This window comes from Rhineura floridana, chromosome 4 (assembly GCF_030035675.1).
Source record: "Rhineura floridana isolate rRhiFlo1 chromosome 4, rRhiFlo1.hap2, whole genome shotgun sequence".
In the NCBI taxonomy this organism is placed as follows: Eukaryota; Metazoa; Chordata; class Lepidosauria; order Squamata; family Rhineuridae; genus Rhineura; species Rhineura floridana.
Window position 1 is genome coordinate 116,864,998 of NC_084483.1, and position 20,523 is coordinate 116,885,520.

Here is a 20,523-nt window from a genome sequence, read left to right on the forward strand (position 1 = left end):
TGCCTCAGCCCCTCCATAGGACCAGCACTCAGACCATAGGAGCTGCTTACCAAATCATGACGACTCCCTCCGAAAGTAGTAAGAAAGGGGCCTGAGGGCTTTCCCACTCCCGCTACTACTTACCCCCAAAGACCTGAAGCGGGAACCAGTTATGTATCATCGTACTGATCCCGGAAGGTACAAGATATCTCGGGTGAGCGCAAGGCCCACAGCCAGCCAGAAAGTTCAAGGAGAGGCAAAAAAGTAGAGGGGGCAGGCTTTTTTCCTGCAAAAAAATTAGGGAGGCATAAATTTTGGGGGGGGTCTTCACCTACGGGTCTAGCCACCACTACCGCCCTCAGACAAGCGCTTTATCGTAGCAAGTGCCTTGAATATCCACTCAGAGCGAGGCTAAGAAACCCGTTTACCCTGTCAACTGAATCCGAGTGGCGGGATAGGAGAATTCTTTCGCTCCTCTAAATCAGCCCCACCCCCTCCCGCTTCTTTTCTCTCCTCTCCTCTCAATCCTACTGAAAGGGCTGGTTTGTTTGCGCCCCCCTTCCCGTCGAGCCCGATGTGTGAGTAAAGCAAACCACCGACCAATAAGAACAGGCGGTACTTAGAAAGTGTGTAAAGCCGCCGGCTGGCGTGCGGAGGAGGAGGTCGAATGAGTAAAATGGCGGCGCAGGAGGTGATGTTGCCGCCTCAGCTTGCGGGCAAGTTGAAGGGGTGCGTCCCGTCTCCTCCGCGACCTCGTCGAGGCTCTATGAAGGGGGGGGTTTGGAGAAGGGTAAATCGTTGGCTAGCAGGGAAGGGCCATAAACTACCAGGGGACAACGGTAGTTTTCTTCGGACGTCCCTTTTCTTCGTGCCTCGCCGTCAGGCAGCCGCTTGAAGCGACTACAAACGCCATGTTTGTGTGAGCCGCCGGACTGATCGCTGATTGACGTTTTTGCCCTTGTCTCCAGTGACACGTTTCCTTTGAACGGAACGCCCACTTCCAAAGCTGGCTCTCCTTTTTAACGCAAGACTTTAATAAGATTTTATCTAATCTATTAGATTTGCGCAGAATCATAAGCATTTCTCTCATTTTGTAAATCTCATTGTGTTCAGTGGGTCTTGCGTCGCAATAAGTGTTTTATGTTTGGAAGGGCGATAGCTTAGAATGCGGAATATTTAAAATAACTGAAGGAGGAAGGGCTGAAGGGAGCATGGAGTGCCCGTTGCAAAGTGACAGTTGAAAGAGGGAGAGGAGCAGCGCTTCCGTACAGCTGTTTGTTGTGGACTTGGTGCTGCTCATTGTCTCATCAAAATGCTGCCCCATATTATTTTCCTACTTAATCTGGATTTACTGTTTCCGTGGAAAATCACACACACACCCCTCTCTGCAGGAATTGCTGTATGGTGGGTCGAAATCAGTTTAAAACATACTAGTTTCATTCGTATTTATTTCAGACTTCAGTTTACTGTGAATTTGTTTTCATTACCCCTCAAATAAAACTTGTCATTGTTAACTCTAGGGAATTGTGAACACCTATCCCATGCTGGCTGCAATCCTTGCAAGTAAACCCTGTTGAATTCAGGATTTGCTTGTGAGTAGACAAAGTTAGGATTGCTCTGTAATTCATCTGTGCAGTGCTGTGAACACAGTAAGACTGTAACAGTGGTGACTGGTAGGTAGAGCCAATGGCAGGTGGAGCCAACTAATTCTACTTTTGTCCCCATCCCCTGCTGCTGAGTTCTACAAGAGAAACACTGAGACTAAGGAGGAAGCTGATAGCTAGGGCCACCCCCTGGACTGATTGTAAGTCAAAATGTAGATGGGCTGGGATGAGAAGACTGAGGTTGGTGGAGCAGTGCCCCTTTTGTCCTAATAGACCAGCTTCCACTGCTGTGATGTGTGTATAGGATTGTATCCTGTGGCTGTATTCAAAAGCATGCTTTTTAGACAGTTAGCTTACTACATTTAGTGGGCCCTAGGCTTTGAGTAACGTACTTAGGATTGTGCTGCATATTGGAAGAAGGAGAAAGCAGAAGGTACACAATGAGCTATTTTAAAAAAAAAGTTTAAGGAAATTAGTGGAGCTGTGCTAATCAGTACTACCAAAGGTGCAAATAAAATGCAGCTTCTTGATATACGGTTTTGTTGTTGTGCTACATGCATTACCTCATCCTAGATAGTGGCCTTTCAATACTATTAGAAATTAAACCCCCTGTTTGTTTGCAGAGTTACGTGTGCTTAAGCCTCTTGAAACACAGCCTGCATTTTTCGAGCATAAGTATTCTTCCTGGAAATTATTCCCACCTCCAATCCGAGAAGTGTGCGAAGAAGGAACTGCCACAGCTCCATTGTGTGCCTTGTACTGTTTAGCATTTAAGTTCCTGGCTTCTACAGCAGATCTCTCTTTCCTCAATCAGAGTGATTCAGTGTGGAATGGCAACACTTCTGTTGTATCACATGTTGGTTTTATGGGAGTGCTTGCTGTTACTTTGAAATAAAATTCATCTTGTGTGTTTTCCATAAGAGATAAAAATGTGACATTTTCAGGATGTTTCTTTATAACTGATTCAGCAATGGTTATTCCATCAATCTGCAGCAAGAGAAAGAAGGGAAGTAGTCCATTTCATTGGCTCTGTTGAGAAGCCACCCCATCAGGCTGCTCCCTTCAGCAGTCACGTGGGAATAGCTCAGGCTGCAGCACAAGCAGAGATGGGAAGCAGGACCAGCAGCTTTTGGCTGCTCTTTTCCTTGAACTGTTTCCATTCTAGCTGGTCACTATAAAAACTTTGGTATTAAGAATTAGATACGGGGTTTGCTCTTTCCTTCCCAGTCCCTTTTCCTTTTATGTCATATCTCTTAGATTGTATGCCTACGAGCATGGACTGTCTTGTTGTTACTGATCTTTATAAGCCGACCTGGGAGCTTGTTTTTGGCTGAAGAGTGTATAAAAGTGTTCTAACAAATAAACCAATAAATATAATTGTGGCTTGAGCTATATGTAGTCGTAAATTTCAGCTTTCTGTTCGTTGCGGAAAATATCTTAAAACATTTTTGATACATTTCTTCTTTCCTGTGATTCTTTATTTGCAGTAAAGAGTAGGTAAGAATGTTTTAAAATATATAATTATACTTGCACAGAAAATGAGCCTTTAGCATGATAGCCTGTTTTAGACATAATGAATGTTTGGTTATTACAGCTGTTCCTTGAGTTCTCATATTCCCTTCCCCCCTTACAAATCACTCCCTGATTGCTGAAAACCAAGGCTTGCTATTACATCTAAACCAAGAACTCTAATAAACCATAGATGCGCCTCTAATGTATGGCTTGCTTTTAAGTACACTGCTTAGAAATGCAAGTGATTAAATAAATAACCAGAATTAGAAGACACATTTTCAAGGGGATTTCCAGTTGTCGTTTGGAGGCAAACTATGGTAGGCTCAGTCTAGTTGTAATGGCACTATGGTCTGCTGCAGACTATGAGATGGGGACATTTATTTGAGCTTGCAAGGGAAGTAGAAAGCGTGCAAGCCTAAACCTGTTGACAGCCAAATCATGACCTGGCCATTATGTGTTTGATAGGGAGCTATTGACTCAGACTTAAGAGATTATCAGTTGTATTGAACTTGATCATTCTGAACAGACCCATTGAAATCATTGTACTTAACTAATTTGTCTGTTTCAGTGGGTCTACTCTGAGCATGACTTAACTGGATACAACCTTAAAGTATAGGTTTTACATGCTTGTATTTAGGAATGATGTTATCCGTTGAAAGAGAAACCACAATATTTTTAAATTAACCAAAATCTTTCTTTAAAAATATTGTTTGTCCTCCTTAGAACTATGCATCAGAGCTTAAATTATCATTGGTGAATGAAAAAGCCAGATCCTTTCTTACAAATCTTTAAATAAAATGGAAGTGTGCCAACCTCGGTTAACAAGCCTGACATATTTCCTTCCTTCTGAGAGGGCGTGTATAATCCTATAACTTCTTGTTGTTTTGTTAAAAGATATGAATGTTTGAGAACTGGTTATAAGACGCATTCCATAAAGATAATCAAAAGTGTCACCTAGGAGCACTTGGTTTTTGAAAGTGTAGTACCAATCTTTAGCAATGTATTTGAATATTCAGCTTATTTTACAAAGTGCCTTGCGAGTTCTTACTGGTCTGAGCAGTAGCATAGTGGCAAGAATTCAGAAGTGCAGGGTCCCTTCACGTCAGTCACAGCTATGGCTCCTCCCCTTTTTAGCTGCTGGATTGAGAATGAGATCCTTGCTAATGCCTTCTCCTACAGCAATAAATATCCCTAGGACCCAATAAGCATGAAAGAGGAGAGTGTTCATTGCTGAGAAGAGTCTTCTCAGTGGCTGACTCAGACTTACCTCCTTTCACTCTGATTGGCTCCAATCAGCAGGAAAGGACAAGGAAGCAAGTTAGAAGACTTTTCTTAGTGCCTAACACCCTCCCCTTTCATGCTGATTGTTTCATAGGATGCTGTAGACATAGGGACCCTGCTCTTGATTGTTTCATAGGATGCTGGAGACATAAGGACCCTGCTGGGACCCTGCTCCCAAAAACGTAAGGGGTCTAAGACCCCCCAAGACCCTGGACAACTACATCCCTGGGTCTGAGATGTCATTTTTGGGAAGTAGCTGTGACAGGTAGAGGTGCAGAATTACTAAAAAAAAAAAAAAAAGCTGAGATTTTCCTCTGTATGACTAAGACAACAAAACTTTATCCTGAAAGTCTGGACATAAAGTAATATTTCTTGTATAGTTCCTGGATACAGAATTACATTTATTGTATGTGTTGCATCTGCAAATAAGTTAGCTGATAGGACCAGATTCTTGCAGCTTTAACAGTAATGCGCCAATAAGATGACGATGATGATTTAAACTTGTTAGTCCATTCTTATCCAAAAAGGTCTCCAAGAGACTTATTTAAAACATATGTAAAAGCATAAGTAAAAATACACTGTAATATAAATTTTGACATACAAGCATGTTTGGGTAGAATGTAGAAGAATACACATTTTACATATACTCTGGGATGTGCTAATATGTGAGTGCATATGAAATGTGGGGTTTAGACAAAGTCTCCTTACTCCTTGAATGTCAAAGATTACTCTTTCTAGATTTCAGCTACCTAATGACAGTTCTGACCAAGTGTGAAGGGGCCTTTTAGAAACCTAAAATAATATTTTATTCTTCATAGATCCTTTGCATATAATACAATTAAAGACAAGCTGCCAGTAATCCTGACTAGAGTTATCAATAATCTGGATCAACATAAAAATGAATTCTTTAAAGAACACGGTGAAGTAAGAAATTGGTACCTTTGACATTTTCCCTGTTTATGCTATTGTGTTGGAAAATGTAAACCTTCCTGTAACTATTTCCACATGCTTGGATAACTGTTTCTGCTTTTATTAAGAGCCCTGCTGGATCAGACCAAAGATCTGTCTTGTCCAGTATCCTGCTTCTCCAGTGGCTAACCAGATACAATAGGCAACTACTAGAGTTCAATATCAACTGGCTTTCCATGACTGCCTCTGAACATGGAGGTTCTATATAGCAATTGTTACTATTAGATGATTGACTTTTCCTTCCATAAATTTGGCATTCCCCATTCCAGCCATCTAAACTAGTGACTATTGCATCTTGTGACAGTGAATTCCATAAATTATGTCTTGTGTGAACCAGCATTTTCTTTTGTCCTGAATCTGCTGCCAGTCATTTTCATTGACTTCCTGTATGAGGAAGAAATTTTTTTTCCATGCTATGTATAGTTTTATAAATGTCTACTATCCATGTCTTAGAAACTTGTTTGTATACTGAAAGTACATTTATTTGTGTAGCATCCAGTATCACAGGCAACAATTTCAATGTTTTTTTCCAAATTAAAAATACTTCAGCTTAATTCAAATACTACTGTATGTTGGTGTCATGTTTACAGCTGTGAGAATTGTGCATTCTGGACTTTTGATAGGAACTCCTGAGAACATGATTCTTACAGTCGTTTTGGTACTTAAAGTACTGTATGTGTCAAATATTCATTATTGAAAAATGTAAGTTTATCAACACACACATCTAATTGAAAATATTTATTTCCCACTTTATTTTAGAAAGGCATTGAAGCAGAGAAGAAAGTTATAGACTCTCTGTCCAAGTTACTGGATGAACTGCAGACAGACAAACCATTGATTGCCTTGAATGATAACCTCCCTGACACTACTCTGTGGAACCAGTGCTTAGAACATCATCGAAATTTGTCTGATGGACCACCAAGCTGGTTTCAATCTCCTTGGTTATATACAGAGTGTTACATGTATCGTAGAATTCATGAGGCACTTACTCAAAAGTAAGTATATAGATTCATAAACAAAGGATGGTATCCAGCTAACACATACTGTCAGTGCACCGATTTCTGCTTACTCAATGAAACTTTCTCCTTCTCCCCCTGTGCATTCCTTAAAAGTGTTCTAGGGGGTTTACCCAATCTCTGGAGCAGATTTGGACAGGGGTGAAATTCCATTGTGAAAGCAGAAATCCTTGCACTGACAGAACATATTAGTTCAATACCGCCCAAAGTATCTAGGCAGTGCACGTGACACATCCATAAAACTGCATAAGTGTTAAACAATAACCGATGGCTGAGCTATACAGCACAATAGGCCTGTGTAAACAGAAGAGTATTTAAGTAGGTGCTTAGCAGCAAAGCAGAGCCAGTGTGGTGTAGTGGTTAAGGTGTTGGACTATGACGTGGGAGACCAGGGTTCGAATCCCCACACAGCCATGAAGCTCACTGGGTGACCTTGGGCCAGTCACTGCCTCTCAGCCTCAGAGGAAGGCAATGGTAAACCCCCTCTGAATGCCGCTTACCATGAAAACCCTATTCATAGGGTTGCCATAAGTCGGAATCGACTTGAAGGCAGTCCATTAAAGCAAAGAACCAATGGTGCTTGCTTAATAGTGATAGGCAAGGAGCTCCACAACCTAGGCGCAAACATGCTAAATGCCCTCTGTCTTGTAGAAGCAAGACAAGCATGTGGAACCCTCAATGGGGCCTGTCCAGCTGCACATAATGATCAGGCAGGTATAAATAAAGGCAGTCCCCCAAGTAAGCTGTTTCCAAGCTGTTCAGGGCTTCAATATCCAGAACTTTGAATTTGGTCTGGTAGCATACGGGCAGATCCTTAAGCAGAGGGTTTATACACTGTTGATGAGAAGTCCCTATCAGCAGAAGGAGTGTGCATGACTTCACTTGTAGCTATGTTAGTAGTTCCAGGCTGAACTTCTTGAGGAGCAAACATACTACTGCCTCCTTGAAGACTGTGGGGACCAGTCCCTTGTGCAGAGAAGCATTAGCCACATTCTGGACCTGCTCTCAGGCTGCATCACCTGACATTAATCCCACAATACGATACTGGACATGATCTCAGTGGAGACTGCAACGACTCTGGCACCAAGGTCTTTTGAAAGTTGAGCAACTTTGTCCTCAAAGTACAAAACAAAATGGTCACTAGAGGTTTTTTTGTGGAATGAAATAAAAACTTAGTTTAAAAATACTGTGTAGTTATGAAGATCTTTTAAGAGTAACTTTATTTACCTAATTTACACAGCATATACAGTAAGTCAAGATATGAAAGAACACAAAGTTCAGGGATACAAACTGCATGTTGAACCCAAACATGACACTGAAATTATGAGAAAATTAGGAAAAGATGTTAAACAATTTCTTTTGTTCCTAAAAGGGTGAAGGAATACTTTGTTTCTTGGGATGAAAAATAAAGCCATGGTTTTAATTTCTAAAACCATTTAAGGTAGGGGTGGGGAACATCTTTCAGCCAGAGGGTCACATCAACTTCTTGACACCCTTCCAGAGCCCACTTGCCAGAGATGATGAATTAGAGGCAAAAGCGGGTGGAACAACAAATGTAAATGTATACCCTTTTAACACACACTCACACCCTTCTGTATCCTGACAAGCAAGAGGCATTGTCAGAGTTAACGGACACATTCCAACCAGAAACAAACACTTGTGGGGTGAAGCAGGGCCAGTGAGGTGTGTATGGCCTAGGGAGATGGGGATGTGGCCTGGGAAAATTTCTGAGGGCCCTATAGAAATCCTGCAGAGCTACTTACCTGGGTCTAAAATTCTCCATCTGTGATTTAAGGTATCATAACTGTCACCCTGGGCTCCTGCTGGGAGGAAGGGTAGGATATAAATCAAATAAATAAATAATTGCAATTATGGTTTATTATCCACCGTGCCTGGGAATTGTTTCCCTATTAAGTGCTACATAAGCTATCAATAAAATGCCAAGAAAATGTATGCTTTGCTTATGAATTAATGGTTGACAAATATCTAAACTGAACAGTACTGTATAAACTACTTTATACAAGTAATGTGCTTTACAATTGCCCTTTTTATCATAAAGGGGCAAGGTATGCTAATAGGAGAGGAAGGGAGAAATACGAAATATTCCTAAAATATAACACAAATTTATTGTTTCATTCTCCCTTACTGGTATATTGGATTCCTGCTGTTAATCAGAGTTGGGTAATATGGTCTGTTTTTTTGCATGTACCTTTGATAAATACAAACCTCCAATTAAAAATTCCGGCCTTGTATTGTTAGCTAAGGAAGGATGATGGACAGAGGTGGGGTGTGAAAGCATGATAAGTGATGGGGCAGGAGGTATCTGGGAATAAACTAAGGCATTCCCAAGCACCTTTGTAGAGTTTATTAGTGTATACTTTGTATATTTCTGTGGTTGTAAACGACCTTGAGAACAGTAATGTAGAAAAACCCTATACAAATTAAAAATGGAAATAGAGATGAAAACTCAAGGTGGAACTACATGAAACATCTAATATGGGAATGGTACTGAGAATGGCATTTCTCTATCAAGTTCTTCCTCATGATGTCATCATGCTGTGCATTTCCCCATCCTTGTGAACTGCAAGCAGTCATTATAGCTAATGTCAGGAAACACCCAATATAATGTCATGGCATGGGGCAAGCAATTTGGGGTGGGGGTGTTTCGGCATTTAATGATATCAAAAAATAATGTAGTGATATGCTTCTCCCCTTTGTTCTTAGCCCACCCATCAGTGAATATGATGTATTTAAAAAGGAAAAGGATCATGGTTTCTTTGAATCTGAGCAAGCTATTATTGTTTTAAGCACCTACATACAAGAGCTGTTGAAAAACATAGAGGACCTAGATGAAAAATTCCTGAAGGAGGAATTTTTAAAGCTGCCACAGGTAAAATTGGTAGTACCTACTGTTTAAATTTCTAATGTTGCTGGACTGCCTTCAAGTCGATTCCGACTTATCGTGACCCTATTAATAGGGTTTTCATGGTAAATTATTTATTTATTTAATTAATTAAGCTTATATACCGCCCGACTAGCAACAGCTCTCTGGGCGGTGAACATTAAAAATACAATAAAAATAACACAAAACTGTACACAAAACTACAGTCTAAAATCAAAATATAATAATTTACAATTAACAGGAATTAAAATGCCTCAGAGAAGAGAAAGGTTTTAACCTGGCGCCGAAAAGATGATAGTGTCGGCGCCAGGCGCACCTCCTCGGGGAGACCATTCCATAGTTCGGGGGCCACCACTGAGAAGGCCCTAGATCTTGTCACCACTCTCCGGGCTTCCCTATGAGTCGGAACCCGGAGGAGGGCCTTCGTAGTAGACCGTAGTGTACGGGCCGGTTCATATCGGGAGAGGCGTTCCGACAGATATCGTGGTCCCGCGCCGTATAAGGCTTTATAGGTAAGTACCAACACTTTGAATCTGGCCCGGAAGCATATTGGAAGCCAGTGCAAACAGGCTAGCACAGGTGTTATATGCTCAGACCACTTAGTTCTTGTTAGCAGTCTGGCTGCCGCATTTTGCACTAGCTGTAGCTTCCGAATTGTCTTCAAAGGTAGCCCTACGTAAAGCGCATTGCAGTAGTCCAGACGCGAGGTTACCATAGCATGTACCACTGATGAGAGGTCCTCCTTACTCAGATAGGGACGTAGCTGGGCTACCAACCGAAGTTGGTAGAACGCATTCCGGGCCACCGAGGCTACATGAGCCTCAAGTGTGAGGGAAGAGTCTAAGATGACTCCCAGACTACGCACCTGTTCCTTTAGGGGGAGTGTAACCCCATCCAGGACAGGGTATATATCCACCATCCGATCAGAGAAACCATCCACCAACAGCATCTCAGTCTTGTCAGGATTGAGTCTCAGTTTGTTAGTTCTCATCCAGTCCATTGTCGCAGCCAGGCAACGGTTCAGCACGTCGACTGCCTCACCTGAAGAAGATGTAAAGGAGAAGTAGAGATGCGTGTCATCAGCATACTGATGACAACGCACTCCAAAACTCCTGATGACCGCCCCCAGCGGCTTCATATAAATGTTAAAAAGCATGGGAGACAGAACCGAACCCTGCGGGACCCCACATTGGAGAACCCACGGTGTCGAGCAATGTTCCTCAAGCACTATCTTCTGGAGACGACGCGCTAAGTAGGAGCGGAACCACTGCCAAGCAGTGCCTCCAACTCCCAATTCCGCAAGCCTTTCCACAAGGATACCATGGTCAATGGTATCAAAAGCTGCTGAGAGGTCAAGGAGAATCAACAGAGTTACACTCCCTCTGTCTCTCTCCCGACATAGGTCATCAAACAGGGCGACCAAGGCAGTCTCAGTGCCAAAACCAGGCCTGAACCCCGATTGAAATGGATCTAGATAATCGGTTTCATCCAATAGCGCCTGGAGCTGGTCAGCAACCACACGTTCCAGGATCTTGCCCAGGAACGGAACATTGGCTACTGGTCTGTAGCTGCTGACATCCTCTGGGTCCAAGGAAGGTTTTTTCAGGAGTGGTAAGTGGTATTCAGAGGTGGTTTCCCATTGCCTTCCTCTGAGGCTGAGAGGCGGTGACTGGCCCAAGGTCACCTAGTGAACTTCATGGCTGTGGGGATTCAAACCCTGGTCTCCCAGGTCATGAACACTGGATACAACTCTGATTATACTCACCAGATGGATCCCCAAATTACAATCTCTTCACACTAGCACTGAACATTTCTGGTACTGACTAGTACACAGATTTACCTTGTAATGTGAGGAATCTGTGTATGTTGTCCATGTGTTACTATCGCCACGCTGAAGCATTTCCCAGCGGTTTCTAATAAGTTGCACATATTTTCTAATTTCAAAAGCCATTTTAAGTTTCTAGTTTTAAAGATATTAGTATCACATTTCCAATAATAAATGTTCAAAGACTATGATTTTGAGTTAAGATCTTGTAAGCCTCTAATTCATCATACCCTGTTTTCTGCAATATTGCTTAAAATGATGGGTAAAATACTCTTAATACCACTGGTTGTGCTTCTAATACTGAGGCTCAGAAACAAACATGACAAATGACCAGAACTTTAAACTGGATTCATACCAGAACAAAAATCATTTCAATCATTTCCATGCACACTTTTTAAAAAAATGTCTGTGGCATAGATATTTTTGGGAAGGTTTTCTGACATTCATTCTCAGTCACACACATGCCTTTCCTATGATGATCCTTCAGAAAACAGTACATACATTCCTGGAGCTGGAGTCGGGTGCAAAATAGCGGCTTGGGTGACTGGACTGAGATGCAAAATGGTAGTTCAGGGGATGCAGCCAACTACCAATTGCATCCCATGAGCCCCATACTGGTTTGACTCGTATACAGAAAATATACATCTGAGTACTACAGATCAGGACTCTAGAAGAAAAATCTTTTAGTTGCTGTTACTTTTTGTCAAATTCAAGAGTAAGAAACATTTGCCAATTTGTTATAAATAATGTTCCAATCTACCAATCAATCTCAATCTGTCTTCTGTCCACCCCTGGACTAGTCCATCTGTAACACTGCATAGTGGTACAATAGCTACATGAACATCTGGATACTAAGAGACATGTACAAGAGGAATATTTATGCAAACACAACTCTTATCAAAAGTCCCATCAAAGTGTTGGTCTGCTCATATCAGTTATTAAACTTCTGTTTTTCCTTTGAAAGACACAGATACTTTTATCAGTGACCTGTCTTACACATATTTTTAACTGGCAAACAAACGTTTTATATATTTACCCATAAAACTACAATGTGAACACATGGCAAATACATAATTCTGACAATATGAATTTTAGAGGTGCATATACTGTAATGGAGTTAGGAATGGCTGTAACCTCTTGCTATGTATACACAGAGAACTGTGGACCTTTTCACACATTACGTGAAGTGTGACTGTGCCTAACAGGTGTTCAAAAATGCAAGTATCATACAGAAACAATAACCAGAGAGCCACAGCTATCTGCACTGTCCTACTGAGATCCTGCAAGATGCCAGGGTTCCCAGCAGTCAGGCCATGGCACCTTACTTGCTGTGTCAACAATACTCGAGTTCCATTGGCATCTTGAGCTCTGTGGTGCAGGACAAGCCTACCTAAGCATTGTTAGTGGTCCACATTAGTCCAGCCCTGTAAACCCGCCTCTCTGAAGCCCTAGCCTTGTAGCTTGCTCCTTAGTCTAAGCAACTGGTCTCTAGTTTGAGGACACTGACTAAGCTCGTGCTCCTTTTTTCTGATTGTTTCCTTGGATCTTGACCCTTTCTTGGCTTTGACATATCTGCTTCTGGTCTTCTTGATCCCCTATTGATGTCTTGGATGTTGATCTCTGCTGGTCTCAAGTAGATACTTGCCTCTGTCTTTTGAATCTTTGCTAACTGCCCTTTGCCAATTTTGGACCATGCATCAGCTTCTGGCCTGTTTGGGCAGACAGTTCCTTAGGGTACCATAACCCAACAACCTGGCTAGGCTGACAAAGTCAACTTAATGGCAAAGCTGAGTGTTACTGTGCATGCAGTGCATGAAACACCTCTTAATAAAAGAACACAGCTAAACCTAATTCAAGTATTAAGCCAGAGTTTTTACTGAATACTAATAAAGTATTTTATTAGACCAAAGTATAACTAGTACAGTTTCTGCATATGAATTTAGAAGCTTGGAGTTAGCTGTGCTCTGCAGATGCTGATATGTATAATCTCTTAGTATAAAGCAGAATCCTAAGGGATGGGGAACCTGTGGCCCTCCAGATGTTTGACTCCCAATTCCTATCAGCCCCATCCAGCATGGCTAATGGGCATAGAATATCTGTGTTAAAATCCAATATCTGGAGGGACAAGGATTCCCCATCCCTGAGCTATGAGCTATACAGGCATAGAAGCAGGCTTCAGTATCCGTATCCCTAAATGGATATGTAAATCCAAGAGCGGGCTGTGTGTGTAGCCCTTTTAAAAAAAAAACACCTGGAACCCTGTTAATCAACTGGTTAGGGGAAACATCCCCCTCTCTGTCAAACAGCTAATTAGTGGAATGTCAGCTTTTTTGGTGGGGCTATTGGAATGGAGATCAGCATAGCAAATGCAGAGCTTGGAAAAGTTACTTTTTTGAACTACAACTCCCATCAGCCCAATCCAGTGGCCATGCTGGCTGGGGCTGATGGGAGTTGTAGTTCAACAAAGTAACTTTTCCAAGCTCTGAGCAAACGTATGGGGGAGAGACAACATGGAAAAGAAACTGCCACTTCCTATGCCTCATCAGGGTAGAAGGGAGTGGGTTAATCTACTTTTTCATTCATCTTTTATTTTTTTTATTATTTTGCCACTTGAAATTAACCCACTGCCTTTTAAAATTCTATTCCCATTGGTTTCAATGGGAATTTAAAGTAGTACTCTAAATTTGGCATACTACTTTGCTCTTTTTGGGTGGCGTCTCAGATCATGGGGACTGTAGTTTCAGTGGATTCAAGGCCCCCCTCTATTCCGCCGGACACTACATGCCCCCTTTCCTCACCACCATTGGAGTAGTGACGGTGGCAGAGCTTTTTGCTGTTGTGCAAAAAGGAGGTCTCTGATGAAAAGGAAGGTCTGCAATATCCAATGGCCCACTGGCTGTCCTCCTTGGGAAAGTAAGATTCCTCTCTGAGGATGAAATCCAGTACATGTCTACTCAGAAGTAAGCTCCATTGGGTTCAATGAAACCTACACCCAGGTAAGTGTGTATTGCAGCCTAAATGTGTTTAGTGTATAGTAGACAAGAACATTTTGGCACACATATTAATGTGTACTCTTTCCTTCTTTAGGTTTCTCTTTGGGGTAATAAGTGTGATCTTTCACTGTCAGCCGGTGCAGATAGTTCTCAGAAGTCTGACCCATTACAATCTGTTGAAGAGTTAAAATCTTTTATCTTGGTGGATCACATGGAAAAGCTTTGGTCAGTGCTTACAAACAAAAAGAACCTGAATGCACAGAGTACTAGACTTGACATCGTCCTGGATAATGCTGGCTTTGAACTTACTGCTGACCTTGTACTGGCTGACTTTTTGTTATCCTCCCAGCTAGCTACTGAAATTCATTTCCATGGAAAAAGTATTCCGTGGTATGTGTCGGATACTACAAAGCATGACATGAACTGGACAATTAAGCAAATGCAGTCAGCTAATCACAAGTGGATGTCTAGGTGTGGTGTCTGCTGGGAGGGCTATATGAAAAAAGGTGCTTGGGTTTATCATGATCACTTGTTCTGGACTTTGCCGCATGAATATTCTAGGATGGCTCAGGTTGCTCCTGATTTGTACACCGAGTTGCAGAAATCAAATTTAATTATTTTTAAAGGTGATTTGAACTACAGAAAGTTAACAGGTGACCGGAAATGGGAATTCACAGTCCCATTCCATCAGGCCTTGAACAATTTTCATCCTGCTCCTCTCTGTAGCTTGAGAACACTAAAATGTGATATTCAGGTTGGGTTGAAACCTGGGCAAGGTGAACAGCTTACTAAAACGGAACCTGAATGGATGATCATTGGGAAATATGGAATAGTTCAGTTTGATGCTGCTTCATGATTGGATTGCAAAGTATGAAGGATAGTGCTGTACTCAACACTTTTCATGATGGTCGAGGTTGGAAGACTTATGGGTGTTCCATATGCATGTTCTCTTTTTTCTTCTACAGATCTTAAGAAGATTTTTTAAGGGGTGTCCAGTTGTGACATTTTACAAACCCTTTTTCGATATTATTAAAATATATCAGAACTACCTTAAAGATTATATTTCCTCTAAAAATACTTATGGACAGAGCGGAAAAGTGAGAGCTTCTTCAATAGCTGACATGCATCTGACCATTTATTGTTTAAACTGTTAGCCACTTTATTCTGTTTTAAGTGTTTGTGCAGCCCTTTGCCTTATGTTGAATGTCAAGTTTATAGTTCTGCGGCAGAAGTCTTTAAAGCTGCTTGAACCTTTGGACAAAATTAAATAAAATTAATTCAAATTGTATATGTAAATATACTTCTGAATTGTTTCTTCATTGTAAGAGCTACATGCATTGGTCCACAGTAGGTTAAAGCAGGAATGGGGAACCTGTGATCTTCCCAGATGTTATGGACTCTAACTCCCACCAGCTCCGGCCAATATGGCCAATGGTCAGGAATTATGGGAGTTGAAAGGCGACAGGTTTTCTCTCCCTAGATTAAAGAAACAACTAGGGAGGGAGCACTCCAGTTGGTTCTGGATGATGGACTATTCAAATTCAGTTTCAGGCCCAAGTTTGGGATGGAAGCAGTGGCTATCTGGTTAAGCCACCTCTCTTAAAATCATAATAGGTAATTCCCAATAAAAATATAAAGAGGTCAACTTCTAATACATTTTGCAGTAATTCACTAATAGGCAAAAAACCTTGCGGTTTAAGAACGTACTTATAGCCAACAGATATTTCTATCAAACTTTAAAAAGCAGGGAAATTGGGCAGTTATGGTGAATGCATCGGGGCAGCAGGAGACCTGACCTCCTCTCTGAGATACTGTACTGCCCTACAAATTTGTCAAAATGCAAACACAATTTGGGTTGGTCTTTCACAGTCCAATCCACTTCCCGTGTAGCTTGGAAGAATTTAGTAACGTGCCTCCAAGCATATTGGAAGTGGTGGCAACACCTGACATCTCCAAAGATGGAGAATTACATTTTTGTGTGTTTGGTGGTGGTGTTCTTACTTTGCTTCTTTCTAACCTAGAAAATTATATTTCATTTTTCATCCTAGAAATCTGTGTCAAATTTATTTTTATAAATTTCAAAGCCTTTTTATTGGTCATTGTCATATGATGGTGAGGACAGCCTTTTGTGTTTCAAACTGGAGGTTATGCTCTATTTCTATTTTGGGCGCATTAACAGTTGAATCTGAAACTGCAGTTTGATGTAAAATGTAAAATGCAGTTTGATGTTACAACTTAAGCAATGACTCTAGCTCAGAGCTTGAAAAAGTTACTTTTTTGAACTACAACTCCCATCAGCCCAATCCAGTGGCCATGCTAGCTGGGGCTGATGGGAGTTGTAGTTTAAAAAAGTAACTTTTCCAAGCTCTGCTCTAGCTATTGGAAAAAACAAACTTGGCCTTCCCCAGATGCATGTTTTCAGTCTGCTATACTCCACTTAAGAAAAGGTAGGCATGGTCAATTAAAAACATAGAGTATACCTAGAATTTTGCTAGAATATATTTCACCTCCCACTGTTTTATCTTGTGCAAACTGAGACATGTCCTTTGGAAACTATTCTGCAGAAGACTCAGTGCCATTATTCCACAATTGTTTTTGGAGCTTTTTTTTAAGTGTTGCAAAGTATTGCTGTATTTCACATATTCACAGAAACAGAAGCAAAAGAGAATGATTTACTATAGGAAACTTCACTAAAATTGTGAAGTAAATCAAACATATTTAAAGTGACTCCCTGAACTATATCAACTGTCTTAATAATGTTGCTTCCTCCCTGCTAAAACAAGATCAGCACAGCACATGTCTTGTTTCTGTTATTTGGGCTGATTGCAGGTGTTGCTACCACTCACCATATACTCAGAAGCACATGTTACCAAATTCTTCCAAGCTGCACAGGAAGTGGATTGGACTGTGAAAGACCAACCCAAATTGTGTTTGCATTTTGACAAATTTGTAGGGCAGTACAATATCTCAGAGAGGAGGTCAGGTCTCCTGCTTCCCTGGTGCATTCACTATAGCTGCCCAATTTCCCTGCTTTTTAAAGTTTGATAGAAATATCTGTTGGCTATAGGTATGTTCTTAAACTGCAAGGTTTTTTGCCTATTAGTGAATATGTATTGTACTGCAAAAATCAGCCAAGAGACCCTCCTGGAAAAGATTATGTCTAGCTATGATGACATAGGAGAAGGAGGGGATTGGAAGGGGATGGGAGAGGGGAAGGGAGGGGTGAAGGAAGGGGCAAGAGGGAGAGTATAGGAAGGAGGAGGAAGAGAGGGCAGGTTTGTTCATTTGCGTGCTTTTTTACTGCAGTGGGATTTACTCCTGTGCAATCATGCTTAGGACAGGTGAAACTGACCTGGGGGAGGAGGAGGGCAGGAAGGGGAAGGGGAGGAGGAGGAGAGGAGAATGGATGGGTGGGCACTGGGCAGAGGGGAAGCCCCTTTCCTTTCCAAAAGGAAAACATTGTGAACAGTATCATTCTTTTTCAGGGTTTCCCCCACCTTTTCATTCTACAGCAGGCACACATAGCCTCCCACCCAAATTTAAACCAAAGCTGTCCCTGGCCACATCCACACCAGACCTTTATTTCACTTTAGACAGTCATGGTTTCTCCCAAAGAATCCTGGGAAGTGTAGTTAGTGAAGGGTGCTCAGAGTTGCTAGGAGATGCCCTGTTCCCCTCACAGACCTTCAGTCAGAGCAGCTGACTGTTAAATCACTCTGGCCACTGGAGCTCTGTCAGGAGAATAGGAGTCTCCTCTCAGCACCCTTCACAAACTACACTTCCCAGGATTCTTTGGGGGAAGTCAAATCAAAGTCTGTTGTTGGTGTGGGCCCCTGATTAGGCAAGCCCAGCAGGTGTGACTCTGGCTTTTAGAACACTGACAGTTGGTTCTTACTGCGTATGCCTGACATTCAGTTCAATGCAAAATTTCTTAAATTAAAAATCGGCCAGGCATTTTTTAAACCTTTAAACTGCAGAAGGTGAAGGTCAGTGTATGGGGCAAGGTCAGTAATAGGATTACAGGTACTCTGTGAACATGGCTGATTTTTAATTAATTTCAACAGATTATGAGACCTCTGACAGAAAAAAGTCCAGAAGGGCTCTGGGTTTTTTCCCTCTTTTTGCACTTTGAACTCTCGATTTTCTCTGACTGTTTTGTGTATCACCATGAAAATTTAGAGGGTTGTTAAGCAAGTGTATAATAGAACAATACTCTGCAATATGGAGCTAGTAGCCAGAAGTGAAATGTTTTTACACTATTGCTGTGCATTGACTGTCTTTTAGAAAGAGAAGCAATCAAATGTAATGTGCTGACAAAGATCTAGTCTGTAAATGGAATGCTTTGCTTATCTCAAAAGCTTGATCTTCCTGACAATAAAAAATCTTTTTATGTAATGTAGTGATAGTAAAACATGCTAATTATGTATTTTTAGTTTTCTTTCTAAAGGATTCCGATAAACATGATTCTACATGTGTTGCAGTTAGAATGCCAGTTTGTAATAAATCTTGAGTACTTGGTTGTTTAGTAGTCAGCAGAGATATTTCTAATCTGTCTAACATCCTGTCTGAGGTTCTGGCAATTATCATAGAAAAGGCAAAGTGGTCCATAACAGGAAAAAAGACTTTGTTCCATCCCCCCTTTTTTATTAATAGGAGAGGGAGTTCCTTTTTTGGAAAGGATATTGGCCCACTTTTAAAAAGTTGGTTGAAATATATCAGAGGGTCATGAAAATCCCACACTCCCACCACTGATAAATAATTAAAAAATGAGTAGTGGATTCTAGTGGAAGCTTGCCCAAGTAGAAAACTGAAATTGCTTTCTAAGTTTCCACAGAAGGATTAAAGGCTTATCTAAGATTTTTACTAAGTGTTCTGGATTTTACAAACCTTTACCATTAGACTTTTATGAGCTGAAATATGATTTCTGAGGAAGATGACCTGGAAGTCTAATGAATTTCAGAAGCTGGTCTGAATTAGATGTTTGTTAATTGTAATTGGGAATAGAAGCTGAATTATTTACCAATCTGCTCTTTAAGACCCCCCCCCCCGGTCTCTCTCTCTCTCTGTGTGGTTAAAAGATGTGGTTTGGGAGGATCTTTATGCTTCAGCTTGGTTTCCTGCATTGAGTAGGGGGTTGGATTCAGTGTCCTTATAGGCCCCTTCCAACTCTACTATTCTATGATTCTAGGACAAGGTAGGATATAAATCATTACAATGGAAACTAGGTTACTCTTTGAAACATAGTTTCATGCCATTTTCCCTACCTACTTAGCAAGGGAATACATACTAGGGATGTGTACAACCATGAGATTCAGTTTGGATCTGGAAGTTTGTAAAACAGACTGGCTAGGTCCAAAGTGCTTAGGGAGTTGCCAGATTCAACTTGTCCGAGTCCATTTTGTTTTCTCTCCCCCCACCCTTTACTAATGGGAAATCAAACAGCTATGCCTTTTATCTTTTTGACAGCACTAGATATTTCAGTGCTAAAACATAGTATTTTTCAAAAAAGAACAGTCTCTTTTTTATATAGAATTGGATGAAAAATGCAGGCAAGATTGTCTCTCCTGAGAATATGAATCCTGCCAAATTTCAGAAACATAGCTGCAGTGGCTTTCCTGCAACGGCAGCCTTTACATTTTTGGGGTGGTTCAAAAAGGATTAACTTAACTTGCTGCCCTGGGCTCCTTTTTGGAGGAAAGGGCACGATATAAATGTTGTAATAAATAAAATAAATAATAAACAAACCTCCCTTTCTATGGGCAATCAGTCTGAAAATTGTAGGCATAAGGAAGGGTAAGAAGCTTGCCAAATTTCAGACAAATGAGTCCAGGGACTTTTGTGCTAGGCACTTACAAGCTCGACCTGTCAGTCACAACGCAGCTCTCCTGCTAAACTCCCCCCTCTCTAACTTGGCATCCTCCTTAAGCTTGGAGAGCGCTGGTATAATCTTGTTAATTGTGAAGGAGCTTTCCCCGCCACTACCACCCCTTGCATCCTGGCATTCCCAGTAATATATATATATTTAAAAGAATAATAAATACGCTTCTAGTGTGTGGTTTACAGTGTGCCTGTGTTCACAAGAGCAGCCATTTGCCTTTAGAGCTCTAAGTTTAGAACTGCTTCATAAGTCACATTTTTAGGTGTACATATACCTAAAGTATTTTATGTACACCATGAGTTTTCTGTTTTAAAAGGTAATGGCACCGTTATATAAAACGCGTAGACAATGTGCTACACGCAACATTGGATATTAAAGTGCAAAAGTGTACATAATGTGTTGAAAGGTCGTTTTTTCAACTCCCCCCCTCAGGAAACAACAAATTAGCCTGTGTTATTTAATTTAGCCTGGGCTTCGCTAGAAGTCATGAAGCCTCGCCATCTTTTTGATGCCCGCAGCCTAACCTGAGAGGGGAGGTGCCTTCCTGTGTCAGTTTCCAAACAG

At 41.3% G+C, this 20,523-nt stretch overlaps 1 protein-coding gene across 3 annotated transcripts; it reads left to right on the forward strand.

The window, feature by feature from the left end:
• LOC133383442 (damage-control phosphatase ARMT1-like) lies at positions 1–15,355 on the forward strand. Of its 3 annotated transcripts, XM_061624140.1 has the most exons (5): positions 335–708; positions 5,195–5,300; positions 6,105–6,340; positions 9,086–9,251; positions 14,176–15,355. In XM_061624140.1, exons 1-5 carry the CDS (start codon positions 647–649, stop codon positions 14,935–14,937), a joined length of 1,332 nt encoding a protein of 443 aa, XP_061480124.1. In that variant the 5' UTR covers positions 335–646; the 3' UTR covers positions 14,938–15,355. The 3 variants fall into 3 exon arrangements, with proteins under 3 accessions (XP_061480125.1, XP_061480124.1, XP_061480126.1); XM_061624141.1 differs by lacking the exons at positions 335–708; positions 5,195–5,300 and adding an exon at positions 1–193 and having other exon boundaries at positions 14,176–15,354; XM_061624142.1 differs by lacking the exon at positions 5,195–5,300 and having other exon boundaries at positions 376–1,383; positions 14,176–15,354.
• The last annotated feature ends 5,168 nt before the right edge of the window (positions 15,356–20,523 follow it).

Bases quoted from the DNA above. Each gene is read 5' to 3' on its own strand.
- LOC133383442 (XM_061624140.1), top strand. From the start codon at position 647: ATGAGTAAAATGGCGGCGCAGGAGGTGATGTTGCCGCCTCAGCTTGCG. The intron at 709-5,194 runs GTGCGTCCCGTC...TATTCTTCATAG, and splicing joins CTTGCGGGCAAGTTGAAGGG to ATCCTTTGCATATAATACAA. The intron at 6,341-9,085 runs GTAAGTATATAG...CTTTGTTCTTAG, and splicing joins CATGAGGCACTTACTCAAAA to CCCACCCATCAGTGAATATG.